The 19928-nt window shown below is 49.7% G+C and overlaps 2 protein-coding genes across 3 annotated transcripts; one reads left to right on the top strand and one right to left on the bottom strand.

Annotated features, from left to right (window-relative positions):
* Positions 1–4: 4 nt before the first annotated feature.
* On the bottom strand, positions 5–6691 carry atpaf2 (ATP synthase mitochondrial F1 complex assembly factor 2). 2 transcript variants are annotated; one of them, XM_012970254.3, is made up of 9 exons: positions 6593–6691; positions 6280–6430; positions 5166–5210; positions 4051–4196; positions 3880–3977; positions 3545–3625; positions 3327–3439; positions 824–939; positions 5–539 (listed from the first exon to the last, which is right to left on the bottom strand). In XM_012970254.3, the coding sequence occupies exons 2-9, from the start codon at positions 6374–6376 to the stop codon at positions 402–404; spliced, it is 834 nt and encodes a 277-aa protein (XP_012825708.1). In that variant the 5' UTR covers positions 6377–6430; positions 6593–6691; the 3' UTR covers positions 5–401. The 2 variants fall into 2 exon arrangements, with proteins under 2 accessions (XP_012825708.1, NP_989036.1); NM_203705.1 differs by lacking the exon at positions 6593–6691 and having other exon boundaries at positions 6280–6560.
* Positions 6692–6724: 33 nt separating this feature from the next.
* On the top strand, positions 6725–15528 carry gid4 (GID complex subunit 4 homolog). Its single transcript, NM_001126573.1, is given in 6 exon segments — positions 6725–7062; positions 12649–12708; positions 12884–12991; positions 13269–13370; positions 14438–14568; positions 15240–15528. Coding segments are annotated over 6 exon segments (642 nt in total). The 5' UTR covers positions 6725–6885; the 3' UTR covers positions 15304–15528.
* The last annotated feature ends 4400 nt before the right edge of the window (positions 15529–19928 follow it).

Raw genomic sequence — 19928 nt, 5'->3', positions numbered from 1 at the left:
CACATAAAATGACTGGAATCTTTATGCCTACCATAGAGGTAACACTGAGCTGCCATTAAGCATGGTGGAAAAAAACTGACATTCCAACATCTCTGGTGTTTAAAGTTCCAGCAACCAATAACAGCCAAAAGTTCTTTGGGAATAATGGGAGTTGTAGTTCATAAGGTAGATGTATGTTGGACATCTCTGACATACTAGTTTTATCCCGAGCTCGCACGTGATCCTCATCCAGACAAGACACCTGGTCCTACATCAGATTTCGGATTTCAATCAGCCAATCGCCTTGGTCATCGTGCTCTCATTGCGATCCCAGGAGGCGTCTGTCTCCCCCTCACTAGTCCAGATGTTTCAGGTGGGATACAATGGCTTCCCAGAACAGAAGAGCATCCAGTCCCCCTTGCTCAGTCTTGCAGGAGCTTGTGTTTTATGGTAGAGCTTTCAGAACACAGATGTACAAAGAGGGTCCCAGCGGCTGTGCGGGAACGCAACTCCTGCAGGTCATAATCATGCGCCCACTCCACGTTCCCCCATCGCTGGATCTGAACCAAACAGAACGGGATTAAAACAAGCAGAGGCATCTGTCCGGGGACTATGCAGAGAAGGGAACCTGAATCATTTACACCCGGCTGTGGATATGTGAATTAATCATCAATACACCGCCGTCTGATTGTCACCTCATGCCTAACGGGAACTGCCGGAGTGATTATTACATATGTGCATCATAAGCTTTATTTATTAGCCAGCATCTCATGAATATACAGCACAGAGCCCCACCTATGCGAGTAAGAACCTCGGAGTGATCGTGCCGTATCAGTGCAGTTACCTGGTACTCTTCTTCTAAACGGGACAGCAGAACCGCTTTCTCCACTGGCAGATGTCGGTCAATGAGTCCCATAGTCAGGACAAGGGACTTGAGTTGAGAAATGATGAATTCGATACCTGTATTGGATGGTGGTGGGTGGGGGGGAAGTAAGGAGAATCAGCTTAAAGGGGAACTTCACCCAAACACAATTTAAGCTTCTGAAAAGTAAACATCATTTCAAGCCACTTTGCAATATACAGTGGTGTGAAAAACTATTTGCCCCCTTCCTGATTTCTTATTCTTTTGCATGTTTGTCACACAAAATGTTTCTGATCATCAAACACATTTAACTATTAGTCAAAGATAACACAAGTAAACACAAAATGCAGTTTTTAAATGAGGGTTTTTATTATTTAGGGAGAAAAAAAATCCAAACCTGCATGGCCCTGTGTGAAAAAGTAATTGCCCCCTGAACCTAATAACTGGTTGGGCCACCCTTAGCAGCAATAACTGCAATCAAGCGTTTGCGATAACTTGCAACAAGTCTTTTACAGCGCTCTGGAGGAATTTTGGCCCACTCATCTTTGCAGAATTGTTGTAATTCAGCTTTATTTGAGGGTTTTCTAGCATGAACCGCCTTTTTAAGGTCATGCCACAACATCTCAATAGGATTCAGGTCAGGACTTTGACTAGGCCACTCCAAAGTCTTCATTTTGTTTTTCTTCAGCCATTCAGAGGTGGATTTGCTGGTGTGTTTTGGGTCATTGTCCTGCTGCAGCACCCAAGATCGCTTCAGCTTGAGTTGACGAACAGATGGCCGGACATTCTCCTTCAGGATTTTTTGGTAGACAGTAGAATTCATGGTTCCATCAATCACAGCAAGCCTTCCAGGTCCTGAAGCAGCAAAACAACCCCAGACCATCACACTACCACCACCATATTTTACTGTTGGTATGATGTTCTTTTTCTGAAATGCTGTGTTACTTTTACGCCAGATGTAACGGGACACCCACCTTCCAAAAAGTTCAACTTTTAAACTAGTTAAACTTTAAATACCACAAGGTATTTTCTCAAAAGTCTTGGCAATCATTGAGATGTTTTTTAGCAAAATTGAGACGAGCCATAATGTTCTTTTTGCTTAAAAGTGGTTTGCGCCTTGGAAATCTGCCATGCAGGCCGTTTTTGCCCAGTCTCTTTCTTATGGTGGAGTCGTGAACACTGACCTTAATTGAGGCAAGTGAGGCCTGCAGTTCTTTAGATGTTGTCCTGGGGTCTTTTGTGGCCTCTCGGATGAGTTGTCTCTGCGCTCTTGGGGTAATTTTGGTCGGCCGGCCACTCCTGGGAAGGTTCACCACTGTTCCATGTTTTTGCCATTTGTGGATAATGGCTCTCACTGTGGTTCGCTGGAGTCCCAAAGCTTTAGAAATGGCTTTATAACCTTTACCAGACTGATAGATCTCAATTACTTTTGTTCTCATTTGTTCCTGAATTTCTTTGGATCTTGGCATGATGTCTAGCTTTTGAGGTGCTTTTGGTCTACTTCTCTGTGTCAGGTAGCTCCTATTTAAGTGATTTCTTGATTGAAACAGGTGTGGCAGTAATCAGGCCTGGGGGTGACTACAGAAATTGATATTGAAATTGAAAATTGAAATTGATAAACCACAGTTAAGTTATTTTTTAACAAGGGGGGCAATCACTTTTTCACACAGGGCCATGTAGATTTGGAGTTTTTTTTCTCCCTTAATAACGTAAACCTTCATTTAAAAACTGCATTTTGTGTTCAATTATGTTATCTTTGACTAATAGTTAACGGTTTTTGATGAGCAGAAACATTTAAGTGTGACAAACATGCAAAAGAATAAGAAATCAGGAAGGGGGCAAATAGTTTTTCACACCACTGTACATCAATTAAAAAATATGCAGCCTTTTCATGATTTGTAATGTAATACATTTTGGAACGGTTGCCTAAGCCCCGCCCCCTGTTCCCCTGCTGATCTGGCTGGCTACTTTGAGATTCAAATAAAATGTAACAGTAGACGACTGTCCTCAGCCTGCAGCCTCCAAATCCCACAATTCCCTGCTCATGTGATGTCAATAAGGAAAGGAACATCACAGTGCAATGCATTGTGGGTTTTGCAGTTCCTGCATGCTGTCTGTAACCTGTGGAGATATTGTTACAATTTGTAACATCAATGTTTTAGTCCCTCCTCCCCTGCCAGGATTTCAAATGATGCAGAAAGAGAAGAGCTGCTTTGCAGCTGGATTTCAGCATATAAAAATGGTATTTATAGGCATATCCCCCCCGCCCCAAGCTAGTGTCTTATGCTTTATTTCTTCTTTAAAGAAGCCCAGAGCCTCCAGCACAGCAGAGAACCCCAATTACCACTTTGTCTGCTGTAGTATAAATACATTTGTCTTCATTTCCAAATCCAAAAGGAACAGCCCCAATCTGCCCCCCAGGGATGCACCTCCCATCACTAACTCACGGAGTCACGTGACACGGATATAGTTTATCTGCCATTACCTAATAATCCCCAGGAATTGTAGGATGCCAGATGACGGCTAAACACATCTTTGGTCTCTGTTGGTATGATGGGCCCCTGGATGCTTGTGGAGGATCCAATCACAACGTTGTATCTAAAGCCAAAGTACATTAAGAGAATAAAGAAGAAGAATATACACGTAGAGCTTTTCTTTATAGAAATGTGACACATTGCTCTGCCCAGTCTGCAGTCAGCTGACCTCTTTTCTGCCCATTCAATCACTGGGTCCCACTCGTTTCTCTGCAGCTCCACCAGCCCCGGAGGCTCTTCTACTCTGTAACTGCAATACAAAACCAAATATCTTATTGCCTAAATGGCATGTAATTATACAGGGAGACTTGTTTGTATCGCGGCTCCCTCTGCTGGTTCCATGGCTGCTCTCCTTCCGTTCAAAGGATGTGGAAATGGAAGGTGTATTTGCTGGCTCTTTGTTAAGTCACTACAGAAGAGCCCAGGGGATAAGGTAAGTAGCGGATATTGAATCTAATCCTAATGGAGGCTTATGGATCAAGTAACTGGATACATGGCACTCACCAGACTGTGTCAGTCTCCAAAAACTTCAGAGCTGCCGTAATAAGCTGCTCCTTGTTTCTTAGCGTGGGGTTATCCAAGGCCGTGTTGCACAGTGTGGTCTGCAGGGAGAAGGCAATACAGTTAGCGGATGAATACAAGCTGGCAGAGGTGGGGGTTTAAGGGCATCCTTACCAGGTGCATGGTGTAGAACTTGATCACATCTCGCTGGCAGTCCCACTCTGTAGCTACAGCTACGGCCAAAGCCTCACTCGGAGCGGTAAATATTTTCCCCTGTGGCGTCCTGAGCTTCCGTCGATCCAGGTTAATTTCAAACCCCCCTGGAGGGAAGAGACAGTAGCTGCATTTACAAGCTAAAGGTTATAGATTTCAACCTTCTATTTACAAAAAGAAAGGGGTCAGAATAGGCATCTTATATGCGGCCGGACCCAAGGGCAAAATGCCCTTCTATTTAGACACAGGGGTGGCCAAACTGCACTTATCTGTTCATTGGGCCCAATGGCTGGCTGCATGGGAAGCAGGAAGGAAAGTGCAGCCACCGGGTCACTGCTTCTGACCAATATTGCTTATACCAATGCTGGTGTATGGAGGCAGGTCTGGACTGGTACTAGTATTTCCAGTACACAGAGGCCCCCCATCAGCCCAATAAATAGTGACTGTCTATGGCAGTGTTTTTCAACCTTTTTTGGGCAAAGGCACACTTGTTTCATGAAAAAAATCACGAGGCACACCACCATTAGAAAATGTTAAAAAATTTAACTCTGTGCCCAGCAGCAGTGCCCCCCTAGTACATTGGTGCCCAGCAGCAGTGCCCCCCTAGTACATTGGTGCCCAGCAGCAGTGCCCCCCTAGTACATTGGTGCCCAGCAGCAGTGCCCCCCTAGTACATTGGTGCCAAGAGCAGTGCCCCCCTAGTACATTGGTGCCAAGAGCAGTGCCCCCCTAGTACATTGGTGCCCTGCCTACGGCACACCAGGCAACATCTCGCGGCACACTAGTGTGCCGCGGAACAGTGGTTGAAAAACGCTGGTCTATGGCATCTCACAGCAGCCCCTCTGGCATTTGCCGGAACCCACAGATTGCCAGTCCGGGCCTGTATGGTGGTTGCTATAGTGCTATGTTTTAGGTAACTTAAAAAACTGTGAAATAAACACCAGCCTGGGATAAGGTTTGCCGAATGTGTCGCCATCTGCGTCAGTTGTAGGAGGGTACAAGCACCCGCACAGGGTGCTTTAAAGATACAGATAAAGCCACACGCGCAGCTCTGGAAAGGACTGTGTGAAACCTACCTTCTCCATGGGAAATACTGACATTTTCATAGAACTTCTTTCTTTCTGCAACATAAAAAAAAAATAATTGAATCAATAAATAATAGAGTAAGACATTGGACTGATGCCTCAGTACCAAATGCAGAATTCTACTGGGTTCATACCCACACTATCCAAGCAGTAATACATTTCCCCTCAGGGCAACTGCACTGCTAAAGGGCAGAGAATGGGTGCGGATGTGGCAGCTGGCCAAGGGGGCAGTAACACGGAGGGGGCAGTAACACGGAGGGGGCAGTAACACGGAGGGGGCAGTAACACGGAGGGGGCAGTAACACGGAGGGGGCAGTAACACGGAGGGGGCAGTAACACGGAGGGGGCAGTAACACGGAGGGGGCAGTAACACGGAGGGGGCAGTAACACGGAGGGGGCAGTAAGAGAGAAGGCACAAAAGTCCAGCATAAGTGGGGGCTCTGGAGAAGGACATTTGGAAGGAGCTACACTGAATTGGGGGAATAGGTAACATTAGAGCTAAAGGAATGGTATAGACTGGAGAGGTGGAATTTAAAAAAATGGGGGGGGGGGGATTATTGTTAGCTTTAAAAATGCCCCCTTTCTTCAGCAGGATTTCTACCCCCCACCAAGACACTTTCCCATTCAATCAGTTCTCATCCTTGTGTCGCCATGTGTCTGATGGGCCCCCATAATGCCATGCCCTAATGGTCTCTGCCAAAAGCTCAGTAGGAGGCAGGCAGCCAATCACAGCTCTCCGTTTATACTAGATCTGCTACTGTTCCCTGTAGGGCTGGAAGTGGAACCCATGGGCGGGACTAGTAGGGTTTAAATGAGCAGAAAATGGAATATTTAGGGGTATATTTATCATGCTGTGTAAAAAGTGGAGTGAAACATTACCAGTGATGTTGCCCTGGGGAACCAATCAGCAATTACATTTCAACAGTTAGAAAACCAAAGCATCTGATTGGCTGCTATAAACAACATCACCGGTGATGTTTTACTCCACTTTTTACACAGCATGATATATATATATCCCTTAATGACATATTGCTTTTATATTTACAGGAGTATAATGCACTGGCAAATCCCCTTTTCTCCCTTTCCACTCCCTGGTGCCACTTACCGGTAGCAGCGGCTGCATAGAGACGCGTCTGAGCGCAAAGTGCCGCCGGGAATACACGCAGCCTCCGGGCAGTGATCGCTAGCAGACTGGGCAGCATGGTATAGTAAGGGAGGGGTCAGTGGTTCTGCTCAGGACTCTCTCCCATCAGCACCTGCCGAGGGGCAAAGGATTATCAGTAGATATTTATTAGCGACCACCCCTCTGCCGCTGTGAAATGGTCTCTCCCCAAGGCTTCCCACAAGGCTCAGCGCTCATTACACCCAGAGAGAACACGCTGCCAGTCCCAGCCCCTATGTACAGAAAGCCTGCTCACCCGGGCGCAGCCATCTTGGTGACCCTGACTTGTTCTTTGTCGTCACGTCCGGCAAGCAGCCAATCCGAGCCCTTCTTGGTCTCCATTGGTCAGTTTTAGCTAGACTACATTTCCCGGCGGCGCCGAGTCACCGCTTTAGCCAATTGGGGGCGGTGCTGCGCGGTGGGCGGCCTTTCGTTCAGCCAATCGGACTGCGCGGTGCTGGAGAGGCCCAGGTGCTCGGGCCGGGAGTGGAGAAGTGGCCGAGCCCTAGTGTGGAGCCGCCTCAGCGGGAGAGGGGCTCGGCCCTGGATATGCCGGTCCGTACCGAGGCCAACAGCGCGGCCTCCGGATACTCCTCTCTTATTCCTCCTCCTCCCATCAACACCCAGCAGCCCGGCGTGGCCACCACCCTCCTCTACAGCGGCTCCAAGTTCCGGGGCCACCAGAAGAGCAAAGGCAACTCGTACGATGTGGAAGTTGTGCTTCAGGTGAGGCCCGGCGGGGCCGACTGCAGCCTGGCTAGTGTGTGTGTGTGTGTGTGTGTGTGTGTGTGGGCACAGGGGGGGGATGTGCGGCAGGGAATCCTGGGTAGAGGGGCTGGGGGGGGGGGGGGGTTGTTTAACAAGAGGTTTATTGGGGGAGAGCAGGTGAAGGGGCAAGAGAGGAGCAGGGATAGGGTAGAATGATGGGAATAGAGGGGCAATGGGAGTGGGGTAGGAAGGGTTATGGGAGGGACCCCTAGCCAGGGAAGGGTGGCCGGAGCAGGACATGTAGGCACTGGGGCCCTGGCTTGGGAGGTAGGGGGGTGAGTTATGGCAGGGAGGGAGGGAGGGGGTAGGAGAGTCATAGGGTTCTGCTGTGAATCATGTTGGGACTGAGAGCAGAGAAGCCAGGGCTGCTGGGTAAGTGAGCGCCAACAATAGTCTCCCCCTTGTACAGTGAGCGCCAACAATAGTCTCCCCCTTGTACAGTGAGCGCCAACAATAGTCTCCCCCTTGTACAGTGAGCGCCAACAATAGTCTCCCCCTTGTACAGTGAGCGCCAACAATAGTCTCCCCCTTGTACAGTGAGCGCCAACAATAGTCTCCCCCTTGTACAGTGAGCGCCAACAATAGTCTCCCCCTTGTACAGTGAGCGCCAACAATAGTCTCCCCCTTGTACAGTGAGCGCCAACAATAGTCTCCCCCTTGTACAGTGAGCGCCAGCAATAGTCTCCCCCTTGTACAGTGAGCGCCAGTAATAGTCTCCCCCTTGTACAGTGAGCACAACAATAGTCTCCCCCTTGTACAGTGAGCGCCAACAATAGTCTCCCCCTTGTACAGTGAGCGCCAACAATAGTCTCCCCCTTGTACAGTGAGCGCCAGCAATAGTCTCCCCCTTGTACAGTGAGCGCCAGCAATAGTCTCCCCCTTGTACAGTGAGCGCCAACAATAGTCTCCCCCTTGTACAGTGAGCGCCAACAATAGTCTCCCCCTTGTACAGTGAGCACAATGGTGGAACCCTAACTGGAAAGGAATAGGGAGAGTATGGCAGAGTAGGTGGGGGAAGGAGAGTCATGGGAACCTGCCATGAAGGTATTACTTGGGGGGACAGGAGAGTAGTAGCACCCTTGTGGGTTACAGTAACAGGGGAGAGTATAGAGAGGGCAAGGAATCTCTTCTCTACATTTCCTGTGGAGGTAGATATGGGAGCCGCAGTTCTAGAGAGCGTGTGATTGGTGGATGGAGTTGGTTTGGGGGGGGGAAATGCTTCAGTAAATTTTACACTAAAGCTCGGTGTGAGAGAGTATTATATCTGCCTGCTGGTACAGAGTATTATATCTGCCTGCTGGTACAGAGTATTATATCTGCCTGCTGGTACAGAGTATTATATCTGCCTGCTGGTACAGAGTATTATATCTGCCTGCTGGTACAGAGTATTATATCTGCCTGCTGGTACTGAGTATTATATCTGCCTGCTGGTACTGAGTATTATATGTGCCTGCTGGTACTGAGTATTATATGTGCCTGCTGGTACTGAGTATTATATGTGCCTGCTGGTACTGAGTATTATATGTGCCTGCTGGTACAGAGTATTATATCTGCCTGCTGGTACTGAGTATTATATCTGCCTGCTGGTACTGAGTATTATATGTGCCTGCTGGTACTGAGTATTATATGTGCCTGCTGGTACAGAATGGTGGCATAGCCTGGGCACAGCCGCTACTCCTATACACTGCAGCCCACACAGGTTCCTGCACTCCCTGCTGCAAGTGAAGTTAGTGAGCGGGGAAGAGTCATGTGACATTTCTCTGGTCGGTTCTGAGCACAGAGACATCCCCAGAACTTTCCTCTGCCGGCTGCAGCCAGTGGGAAGAACAGAATGGGGCACTGTGTCATATTCATTATAACACAGTGTTAAAACTGCTAATATCTCGAAAACTAAATGTCTATAAGCTTTTATTTTCGACGGGTACAACTTACAGCCCTTACAACTCCCCCCCCCCCCCCCCCCCTCAGCTTAGGTTGTCCACTGTCATATGGCATATTCTCTGCTTTAATTCATTGCCTCCTATTAATCTAAGTGTTTGGCCCTTACTCAGAGTCGGGCACGGGGCCCCTTTCCTAGCGGCGCTCACCTCTGATTTGGCTATGGAAGTAGCCGGCCATAAATAGGCATATATAGTGTGAGCGGCACCCTGGGAGAGCTCCCTACTCCCTCCTGGATCGCTGCCCTCGGCCCAGCAAAAGAATTAAACAAGGAGGGATTTGCATCCACGCAGGGCATAATCGGGGAGAGAATACGGGTGCCAGGGGGGGGATTGTGCCGGGCTGGTACCACCTTTATCTGTCTCTCTCTTGCCCTTATTTGTGTCGCCGAGCCCTAACAGTCTGCCAGTGCTGTGACCTAACGTGACCTAATGTGCCGGCGCTCCTGCCTCTGCCCACGGGCAGCCTTTGCTTTCAGCTGAGCCAGGGTTTCTATTGCTCTCTCCCTGCACAGAGAATGGGCTCGGGCGGCTCAGCTGCACTCTGGGCTCCCTCCGGGCTCCCAGGGGCTACATACACCATTAATCTCACTGTTACTGAGGCTGCACGGTGCAAGTGTCCCCCACCTGCACACACATTGGCTGGAAATGGCCATGTGATTTACACACTGCATTTGTATATAAATATTGTCTCTCCCACAAGAAGTCATAAGGACCCCTGTGTCATACAGATGGGCATAAAGTCATCTGGGGCACTTGCTCATTATGCACATTAAATATAACCTATTGGTTTTCTGTGGTTTTGCCCAGGCACCCATGGCTCTATCTGTACCCCTGTTGGTTTCAGTGGCCCAGGCACCCATGGCTCTATCTGTACCCCTGCTGGTTTCAGTGGCCCAGGCACCCATGGCTCTATCTGTACCCCTGCTGGTTTCAGTGGTTTTGCCCAGGCACCCACGGCTCTATCTGTACCCCTGCTGGTTTCAGTGGTTTTGCCCAGGCACCCATGGCTCTATCTGTATCCCTGCTGGTTTCAGTGGTTTTGGCCAGGCACCCACGGCTCTATCTGTACCCCTGCTGGTTTCAGTGGTTTTGCCCAGGCACCCATGGCTCTACTTGTATCCCTGCTGGTTTCAGTAGTTTTGGCCAGGCACCCACGGCTCTATCTGTACCCCTGCTGGTTTCAGTGGTTTTGCCCAGGCACCCATGGCTCTGTCTGTACCCCTGCTGGTTTCAGTGGTTTTGCCCAGGCACCCATGGCTCTACTTGTATCCCTGCTGGTTTCAGTAGTTTTGCCCAGGCACCCACGGCTCTATCTGTACCCCTACTGGTTTCAGTGGTTTTCCCCAGGCACCCATGGCTCTACTTGTATCCCTGCTGGTTTCAGTGGTTTTGCCCAGGCACCCATGGCTCTATCTGTACCCCTGCTGGTTTCTGTGGTTTTGCCCAGGCATCCATGGCTCTATCTGTACCCCTGCTGGTTTCAGTGGTTTTGCCCAGGCATCCATGGCTCTATCTGTACCCCTGCTGGTTTCTGTGGTTTTGCTCAGGCACCCACGGCTCTATCTGTACCCCTGCTGGTTTCAGTGGCTCAGGCACCCACAGCTCTATCTGTACCCCTGCTGGTTTCAGTGGTTTTCCCCAGGCACCCATGGCTCTACTTGTATCCCTGCTGGTTTCAGTGGTTTTGCCCAGGCACCCATGGCTCTATCTGTACCCCTGCTGGTTTCAGTGGTTTTGCCCAGGCACCCATGGCTCGATCTGTACCCCTGCTGGTTTCAGTGGTTTTGCCCAGGCACCTATGGCTCTACTTGTATCCCTGCTGGTTTCAGTGGTTTTGCCCAGGCACCCACGGCTCTATCTGTATCCCTGCTGGTTTCAGTGGTTTTGCCCAGGCACCCACGGCTCTATCTGTACCCCTGCTGGTTTCAGTGGTTTTGCCCAGGCACCCATGGCTCTATCTGTACCCCTGCTGGTTTCAGTGGTTTTGCCCAGGCACCCACGGCTCTATCTGTACCCCTGCTGGTTTCAGTGGTTTTGCCCAGGCACCCATGGCTCTATCTGTACCCCTGCTGGTTTCAGTGGCCCAGGCACCCATGGCTCTATCTGTATCCCTGCTGGTTTCAGTGGCCCAGGCACCCATGGCTCGATCTGTACCCCTGCTGGTTTCAGTGGTTTTGCCCAGGCACCTATGGCTCTACTTGTATCCCTGCTGGTTTCAGTGGTTTTGCCCAGGCACCCACGGCTCTATCTGTATCCCTGCTGGTTTCAGTGGTTTTGCCCAGGCACCCACGGCTCTATCTGTACCCCTGCTGGTTTCAGTGGTTTTGCCCAGGCACCCATGGCTCTATCTGTATCCCTGCTGGTTTCAGTGGTTTTGCCCAGGCACCCACGGCTCTATCTGTACCCCTGCTGGTTTCAGTGGTTTTGCCCAGGCACCCATGGCTCTATCTGTACCCCTGCTGGTTTCAGTGGCCCAGGCACCCATGGCTCTATCTGTATCCCTGCTGGTTTCAGTGGCCCAGGCACCCATGGCTCTATCTGTATCCCTGCTGGTTTCAGTGGCCCAGGCACCCATGGCTCTATCTGTACCCCTGCTGGTTTCAGTGGTTTTGCCCAGGCACCCATGGCTCTATCTGTACCCCTGCTGGTTTCAGTGGCCCAGGCACCCACGGCTCTATCTGTACCCCTGCTGGTTTCAGTGGTTTTGCCCAGGCACCCATGGCTCTATCTGTACCCCTGCTGGTTTCAGTGGTTTTGCCCAGGCACCCACGGCTCTATCTGTACCCCTGCTGGTTTCAGTGGTTTTGCCCAGGCACCCATGGCTCTATCTGTAACCCTGCTGGTTTCAGTGGCCCAGGCACCCATGGCTCTATCTGTATCCCTGCTGGTTTCAGTGGCCCAGGCACCCATGGCTCTATCTGTACCCCTGCTGGTTTCAGTGGTTTTGCCCAGGCACCCATGGCTCTATCTGTACCCACTATTATTCAGCGCTAGAGCTGACATATTCTCATTGCAAATGATAGATTTCTATGTTAGAATGTAGGTGTGGGAACTCCACCCAGGAAATGAAATAGTGACTAAGCTGCTTGCCAATATACATGCATTACTGATCAGTATATGGGTGCTGATCACCTTTCAGATGCAGTTTTGGGGCGGTGCCAGCCGATTGCACCCAGCGAGGCTGCTGTTTGGGTGCCCCTGTTTGGCAGTTGAAGTGTTTATGTTCCTGCAGAAAGTGCAGCGTCAGGCTGCCGGGGCCCCGTGTCAGCACAATGACACATTCGCTTTCCCTCCGCTCTGAGTCACTAGTGACACCCTGTGGCCACCCATTCCCTCTCGCTGCATTCCCCGCTTGTGCGTCACCCCGCCATTGCCCGGCTCACTCCTCTGCCAGTCACCAATTCCTTGGCTTTAATTACAGCCCACTTGTTCCAAGGGGATCAAACCAATGTGTGTGTGTGGGGTGGGGGGGGGGGGGCAGGGGTTTGACTCACTGTACTACAATAAACTGCCTGAGACAATAGCAATAAAGGCAAGGCTGAAGCTGCAGTGTGATGTGTCCCGGCTGCCCTGCTGTAACCCCACCGTGTCTGTCTCCCCGTAGCACGTGGACATGGAGAACGCCTATCTATGCGGATACTTGAAGATAAAAGGCCTTACAGAGGTAAGAGCTGATTTATAAATACATCGTTGCTTGGCTGAGGATGCTGGGAGTTAATCGTTTAGAATCTGCAAACTAAGGCATGTTGTCAAACTATAATTCCCAGCATCCTAAAGTCATGTGACCCCCCTCCTCCTATGAAGACCTTTCTTTAATGATGTCTCCCTTTGGTTCCTAGGAGTACCCAACCCTCACAACCTTCTTTGAAGGGGAGATCATTAGTAAGAAGCACCCATTCCTGACCAGAAAGTGGGATGCGGATGAAGATGTGGATCGGAAACACTGGGTGAGCCTGCAGCAGTCTGTGCTTATTTAGCTACACTGGTTCCGTTGGGGCGGCGGGGGCATCTTGCTTTATGGCAGGGAATCTAGATATACAGCCTCACAAGCCACAAGGATTACTTGCCCTTTATTTGAAAGGCCTGTTGACTTCTAATAAAATGCTGCCTGCTGGTATAATGGAACAGCCCCCTATAACCTGACAGTAGAACCTTGTGTCTGTAGCCCCCCCCCCCAGGCAACATGGCACCCCTCATGCAATTGCCCTCATTGTCTCTCCCCAGGGGAAGTTTCAGGCCTTCTATCAGTATGCGAAAACCTTCAATTCCGACGATTTCGACTACGACGAGCTGAAGGTCGGCGATTACGTCTTCATGAGGTGGAAGGTAAATGTGCAATAACCGTGGGTTTTATGTGGCTACTGTTTAACTGCACCCCCCCTGCCCTTCCGTGGCATTGGCCAAACCCCCGGCTCCCCGGTGGGGATAGGTGGACATTTCCTGTAGGGCAGATTCTGTCTCCATGGGGAAGGCACGTTCAGGGTAATATAAATGGCAGGCAAAGTGCAAGACAGTTGGCAGAATATCCCTTTGTGCAAGTTGGCATTTGACCCAGACTGTGTGGCAAGCTGCCCCGGGGCCTTTATTGGCACTGCTCTGCAGGAAACTGAAAATCATGGTGCCAAGTTGCCCCCAGTGATTCTTGTTGCTCACCTCCCACAAGAGGTTGGCACTTCTCTTTAAAAACTCCCACCCTGGGGTACTTGGAGGGGATCGCCAGGACGGCATTTTTTTCCCACCTCTCCGGTATCCCCGGTGCCTGTTCTAAATGGGCCTTGTGCCGTAGTGATAACTGATCAAAGTGCTGCATGGTGCAGAAGTGGAGCACTGGTCTAGGGTTGGGGGGGAGGGGGCGGAGTTTCTAATAACTTATTCAATGTGACTCGACATGTTGCCGTGAAAAACCTTCCTTTGCCTTAGGCTGAAGACACACGGAGCTACTAGTAGCAGCAAGTTGTCGTGGCTACTAAAATAGACAATGCTGATCATTAACTGATAATTGTCTCTACGTGTGTTTTAGCAGAGGCAATTCTCAGTATTGTCTATGGCAGGGGATTTTTTGGAGTTTAGTAGCCGTTAAAAAGTAGCTGCTACTAGTAGCCCTGTGTGTCTTCACCCAAAGCTCTGTGTGTCTTCACCCTTTGGGTGAAGACACACAGAGCTACTAGTAGCAGCTACTTGTCACGGCTACTAAAATAGACAATGCTGATCATTTACAATGAGGCACTTCTCAGTATTGTCTATGGCAGGGGATTCTGTGTGTCTTCACCCTTAGTCATGTGATCTGCATTCTTTCTTCATGTAAGATATCCTGCTGTTTCCTTTGCCATGAGTGGTATCCACCATTCCCTAATTCTAATGTTTTTGTGGCTCCCCCCCCCCCCCCCACACAGGAGCAGTTCTTGGTCCCAGACCACACCATTAAAGATATCAGCGGGGCTTCCTTTGCTGGCTTCTATTACATCTGCTTCCAAAAATCCGCATCGTCCATAGAGGGTTACTACTACCATCGCAGCTCCGAATGGTGAGTGGCAGGGGGGCTGTTATACCCCCATTGTGATATATAAAGGCAGCGGCCAGTTCCGTATAATGGCGCAGTCCCACAGGGCAAATCCTTATATACAGGCCATGGGGCCCTGCAGGGAACTCTAATGGCTTCCTATATAGGGGGGGCGCGTTTTATAGGTCCGTTTCAAATGAGTTTTGGGACTCGGCACCATGTACAGGCATTGGTTCCATATTACCTGGTCACATGTGCCCCACAGGATATTTCCATTGGACAAATACAGAGGAACAACCTTGAGAAAATCAGGGCAAACCATTGCTCTGTAGGGGGCCGATTACCCCCGAAAAAGGTCCAATCATTGCTTAGGGCCCCCTTAGCTCCTAACATGGTTACAGCTATAGGAAACCATAGCCATAGTCCCCCTGTATCTTCACCTCAGATCCCACCCTAACTGACCTAGTTGGCCTTTCAGGGGTGTCTGGGAGAGCAAATAGGCGTCACCCCTAAATGTCACCATAACCTTCCTTCTGCCATTTGCGCTGCTCCAGGCCCACCCCACAGTTTGGGAACCTGCCCCAGAGGAAGGTGATCATATATAATACAGGGGGCGGAGCCACGTATGGATACGGCAGTGATACGGCAAGGCGGCAGGGTACATGATTGGCTCACCCCTTTTCTCTCTGCCGCAGGTACCAGTCCCTGAACCTGACCCACGTCCCTGAACACAGCGCCCCCATCTATGAATTCCGGTGACACAGGAGATTTCCCAAGGAGGCCACAGGCAGAACTGGAGGAGGAGGGGGGACCGGAGACCCCCTGCTGCTGCTGCTTTCCTCTTCTGCCCCACGGACTCCGAGCCGAATGTACACGAGTGCTTACGGAACGACTCGGGAGCCACCAGCCATCTCGCTCTCCACACGCCGACGTTTTTATTTTGTTTTTTTCCTTTTTTAAGTAAACGACACGCTCTGCTTTTTTCTTCTTCTCTCCCGCTCTTTATTATTATTATTATTATTTAGCCTCCCTGCCCATTAGCCCCCATCCTGCTGAGAGTATGGGCCAATGAGAGCTTGGGATGGGTTGGCCCGATGGCTTGGCCTACGCTGGTTGGACTGTGGGCACGTAGCTCTCGCTGCCCGGCGCGCTCAATGGCGCAGTTACCGTAATCCTTGCCTGCCCGGACGCTACCTCTGGCCAATAGCTGTGCAGCCGGCCAGACGCAGGTAACACTCCATGCTAGAGGCGGAGGATTTCTCTTCTCCCCACTCATCAATCTCTAACCCCCCTGACCCACAGAGAGAATATTCTGAGCGCCCCACTCAGGGGCCCCAATGTCCAAAGGAACGAGCTTCTGGGGACTGGAATACATTGTGCTGTTTTCACATTGAAGATGGCAAATGTCAGATTCTTCTTTTTGTTTTTTTTTTATATATAAATATTATATTATAAAGGAATACACATATATTTAATCAGAAGAGAGTTCTATGGAGTTCAGAGAAAGAGATGTATTGCTGCGTGCTGATTGGGCCGCAGGAGGGACGGAACCGGGGCTCGCTGGGAATATGGCCGGCCCGTGTCGGGATCCTCCCATGATGCACCTACACGCAGGCTCGCTTTATGGCAAAACACGGAAGCTTGGGCGGCCAACTCAAACGCTCACACAAACGGACGCAACTCCGTTACATGGCAAAGATTTACAGATCGGACTAAACGCGGGCGTTACGCGGGGTTTTCTGCGCCTTGGAGCCACGGATAACAGGACTTTTTACACCTTTTTTGGTTTCTCGCAATGCGCGTCACTTGCGGGAACAATTGGAACTTAAGGCGGCGGTGACGCTGCTCAGTGTTTTTCTATCCCAGACTCCCTCGTAAAGCCGCCGAGTGGGGACGTATTTGTGCGACATTCACCCATTGCTCTCCCGCAGGTTTGTAATAAGCAAGCGCTTCATTAAACAGGAAGGAATAAGCCCCTCGCATTCCCTGTGACCCTATGGCCGCTCCTGTTACGTTAGGGATTAGTCTCAGGCATGGTGTGATGTCACAGTATGATGTCACTGCTGCAATGCATTGTCCTTATTAGCGGTAATTAATGACCTCATTACTGTACATACCCACCAGTTTCCCATGTCTGTGCTTAGTAACCAGCCTTGCCCCCACATTTCTACTGGGTATACGTGCCCTCAGTGTTAGCCGTGCCGCCGCTGCCGCCATTGCGCAGTCCAGTAGGCGTTGGCGCCCTTTGCTTTGCACTATATAGTCTTGTGAGACGCTCTTGGCTGTAAGGGCGCCGGTGTGTATTGGATCCATGGAAAGTGGGGAGCCGTAAGGGAGAATGCTGGGGCGCCAGTTGGCTTGGCACAAGGGTATATATGGAGGGGGGGTTGGATTAGGTTGAAAGATGCTCATTGGACAAAGTCACATTTTTAATTTTTTTTTTTTTTTTTTTAAATCACAGCAGTGTTTCTATCTAATGAAATGTATTTTAATGATACTTTAGCCTGGGTGTACTTTATATATGTTTATTGCCTCCATGACAGGTAGATCCGAGTATGGGTGGGCTGCCCCTGGGTTCCGGGGGTAACGCAGCGTTACATAAGCGCCGGGTTAGAGAGCAACTTATATAGAAAATACACAGGTTGTACATTGAGAATATATTTTTTTAATGACAGTAATCGAAGTCAGGGTTGTCCAGGCGGCGGCCATGTTGCTTGTGGATATAAATCCCAGGGCGAATGCATTGCAGCCACAGGAATAGAGCTCGGTGCTGCTTAGACTTGTACCAAACCGGCTCCGTAACCCTCTCACCGGCACTAAGGGGCGTGTTTACTAAGATTGGAGATAAATATCGCCGGTCATGTTGCCCGTAGCAACCAATCAGAGCTTTGCTTTTGATCTCTAACTTGTAGGTGACTGTTTAAATCTAATTGCTGATTGGTTGCTATGGGCAACATCACCGGTGATATTTATCTCCAATCTTAGTAAACACGCCCCCTTATGCTTCAGCCGGCAGTGAAAGGGTTAACAGAGTGAGAGAAAACAGGAGCGGGGGCTTTAATTTTCACTGCCAAAAAGGCCAGCGATTGCCAAGCGTCACCGTAATGCTCACTACTGCTATATCCCCCCTCCCCCCCCCCCCATTTATTTTAATGACTTTTAATGCTGAAATCCAAAATGAACTGAAGTGCTCAGTGTTGGAACCCGCTCGCTAGCGCCGGGAAAGGCCAGGGGGGGGGGGGGGGGGCAGCTCATTGTGTGAGGCCACTAAAGCAGCGGCGCTTAGGGGGCGGAGTTAAATTGGACAAGCGCAGTTTTTAAGCCAATCAGCTGTCAGGGAGCCGTGTGAGCAGATTTTTTTTTTTAAAAGTGTGTTGCTGGGATTTACAATGCAGGGTTTGGCCAAGTCCTTAAATAAACTGATTGGAAAATATCCCCGGCCTCGTGCTTTATTTCATTGCAAATGGGGGGAGTAAGGCTAAGTCACTGGGGAGATGTGCTTTTCATTCAGTGGGGAATGTTTAGTGGCTATCTGGTTGCTGCAGTGCAGTTTACCCTAGCAACCAGGCAGTGGTTTAAAAAAGAGAAACCCGAAAATAAATAGGAAAGTGCCTGAACAGAAATATAAGTAATAAAAAGTAACAAATTGTAGCTTTTGGTTGCCGGGGTCAGTGACCCCCATCTGAAAGCTGGAAAGAGACAAGAGGAAGGCAAAGAATTCAGCAACTTTTCAGATAATCTTCATGTTTCTGAGAACTTTGTCACTCTGCCTTCATTCCAGGTGTATACTGTAATATAAACTGATGTATATTGGGTCCCTGCAGGGACAAGTGGGAACCCCTGACTAAATGGTGTTTCCCTGAATATCATGAGCCCCGGGGAACCCCGTCTACTGATTCAATCAATAGGTGCATAGCCTGAACCCCCTAAAAGCAACATTTTTCACTCAATAACTGAAGCAGCGTGGGTGCTACTCTGGCACATGTGGGTGCTACTCTGGCACAGGTGGGTGCAAACTGTCTGGGGAACGCACTGAGCTAAAGGTTCCAATACAGAATTTCCCATGGTAAGGAGATCCGGATCTTGCTTTGTCTGGGAGAACTACACCGCCCCCCCCCCCCCCCCCCCCCGGCTATAAAAGCCTTAACTAGCCTGCCTCGCCCCCCTCACCTCTCACTTATCGCATAGTCTCCAGCTTAAAAAAACTATCGCAACCCCCTTGGCCAGATGTTGATCGGACAGGCTTGGTTTTCCCACCAGATTGGAAGTCTCTTCTCATCCCTGAGGGTTCCCCATTGACCTACTGCTTTACTGTCACTCAAGGAATTCTGGGAAAAGGCATATACTCCATTATGTCACTTTGGCCAACTGTGCATCCAAAACCATTGGTACCGCACACTCAGGTTGGAATCATCAGCACAGTCTGACCAATCATATTGATTCAGTCTTGTCCTCTCATAGTCAGACAGTTGACGGATTCAACACTAGAGTTGACAATGAGATAAGGTCTAAACAGTATTTCCTTTGAGGATATTATGTGATTAAGGACTATTATCATTTGACTTCTGGCCCTTCAGGCAGTGTTCAGCCAACCACCGACTAACTGGTGTGACTGCCAACACAACAGAGATTTAGAAGTTTAGTAGGCAGTAACCTGCACCTTTAATACTAGGGGGCTATGACCCAGTGCCTCCTGAAATTCTTTTGTTGTACTCCCCAGTAGTGATGCATGACCCTCGCCCAAACCTACAGGGCTGGGTGTTTGGGTGGAATAGCCCCTCTCTCGTGACATCTCCCATCAGTCTCTAGCTTGCCTAAGCAGGTGGGTCCAAACTAACTACAGTTGTGATAGAGTGGAAATTCATAAAGGTCATTCCTACTATAGCAGGTGTTAGAGATCAGTGCAGGTCAGGCTTGCTGGACCCACAACTTGCTCACAAACAAGGAAGTGATGTCACCAGTAGAGTGGGGGTTCCCTACAGGAGCTCTGGTTCGGTGGATGAAGCCACAGTGCTACCAAGGATTATAGACCAATCCCCTATAAGAATCCCTTTCTGGGGTTGTAAGTCTACCATCTACTGTACAGCGCTGTGTACATAAGTAGCGCTTTATAAATAAAGATATACATACCTACATACATACCACCAAGCTATGACCTGTGATCATTGGCTGAAGGATGCTGGGAGCTGTATTGCAACAATATCTGGGTGATACTGTCCAATTAAATTGAATCTTTGTTTTTGTCAAACAGATCCCACTGCAAAGTCATCTATTCTGCTATTGGCCAGAGCAGGGAGCCAATGCCACTTTGGGGCACATTCATTAAATGGCAGGGTTGGAAATTCGTATCTATTGAGGCAGATGTGACCCAGTTATGTTTCCTT

This window comes from Xenopus tropicalis, chromosome 9, assembly GCF_000004195.4.
Source record: "Xenopus tropicalis strain Nigerian chromosome 9, UCB_Xtro_10.0, whole genome shotgun sequence".
NCBI classification, from domain to species: domain Eukaryota; kingdom Metazoa; phylum Chordata; class Amphibia; order Anura; family Pipidae; genus Xenopus; species Xenopus tropicalis.
Note: the sequence above shows the minus strand (reverse complement) of the source record. Positions and strands in the feature narration are given on the sequence as shown.

Bases quoted from the DNA above. Each gene is read 5' to 3' on its own strand.
- atpaf2 (XM_012970254.3), bottom strand. From the start codon at position 6,376: ATGCTGCCCAGTCTGCTAGCGATCACTGCCCGGAGGCTGCGTGTATTC. The intron at 5,211-6,279 runs GTAAGTGGCACC...TTTATGTTGCAG, and splicing joins CTATGCAGCCGCTGCTACCG to AAAGAAAGAAGTTCTATGAA. The intron at 540-823 runs GTAACTGCACTG...TGTTTGGTTCAG, and splicing joins GTTTAGAAGAAGAGTACCAG to ATCCAGCGATGGGGGAACGT.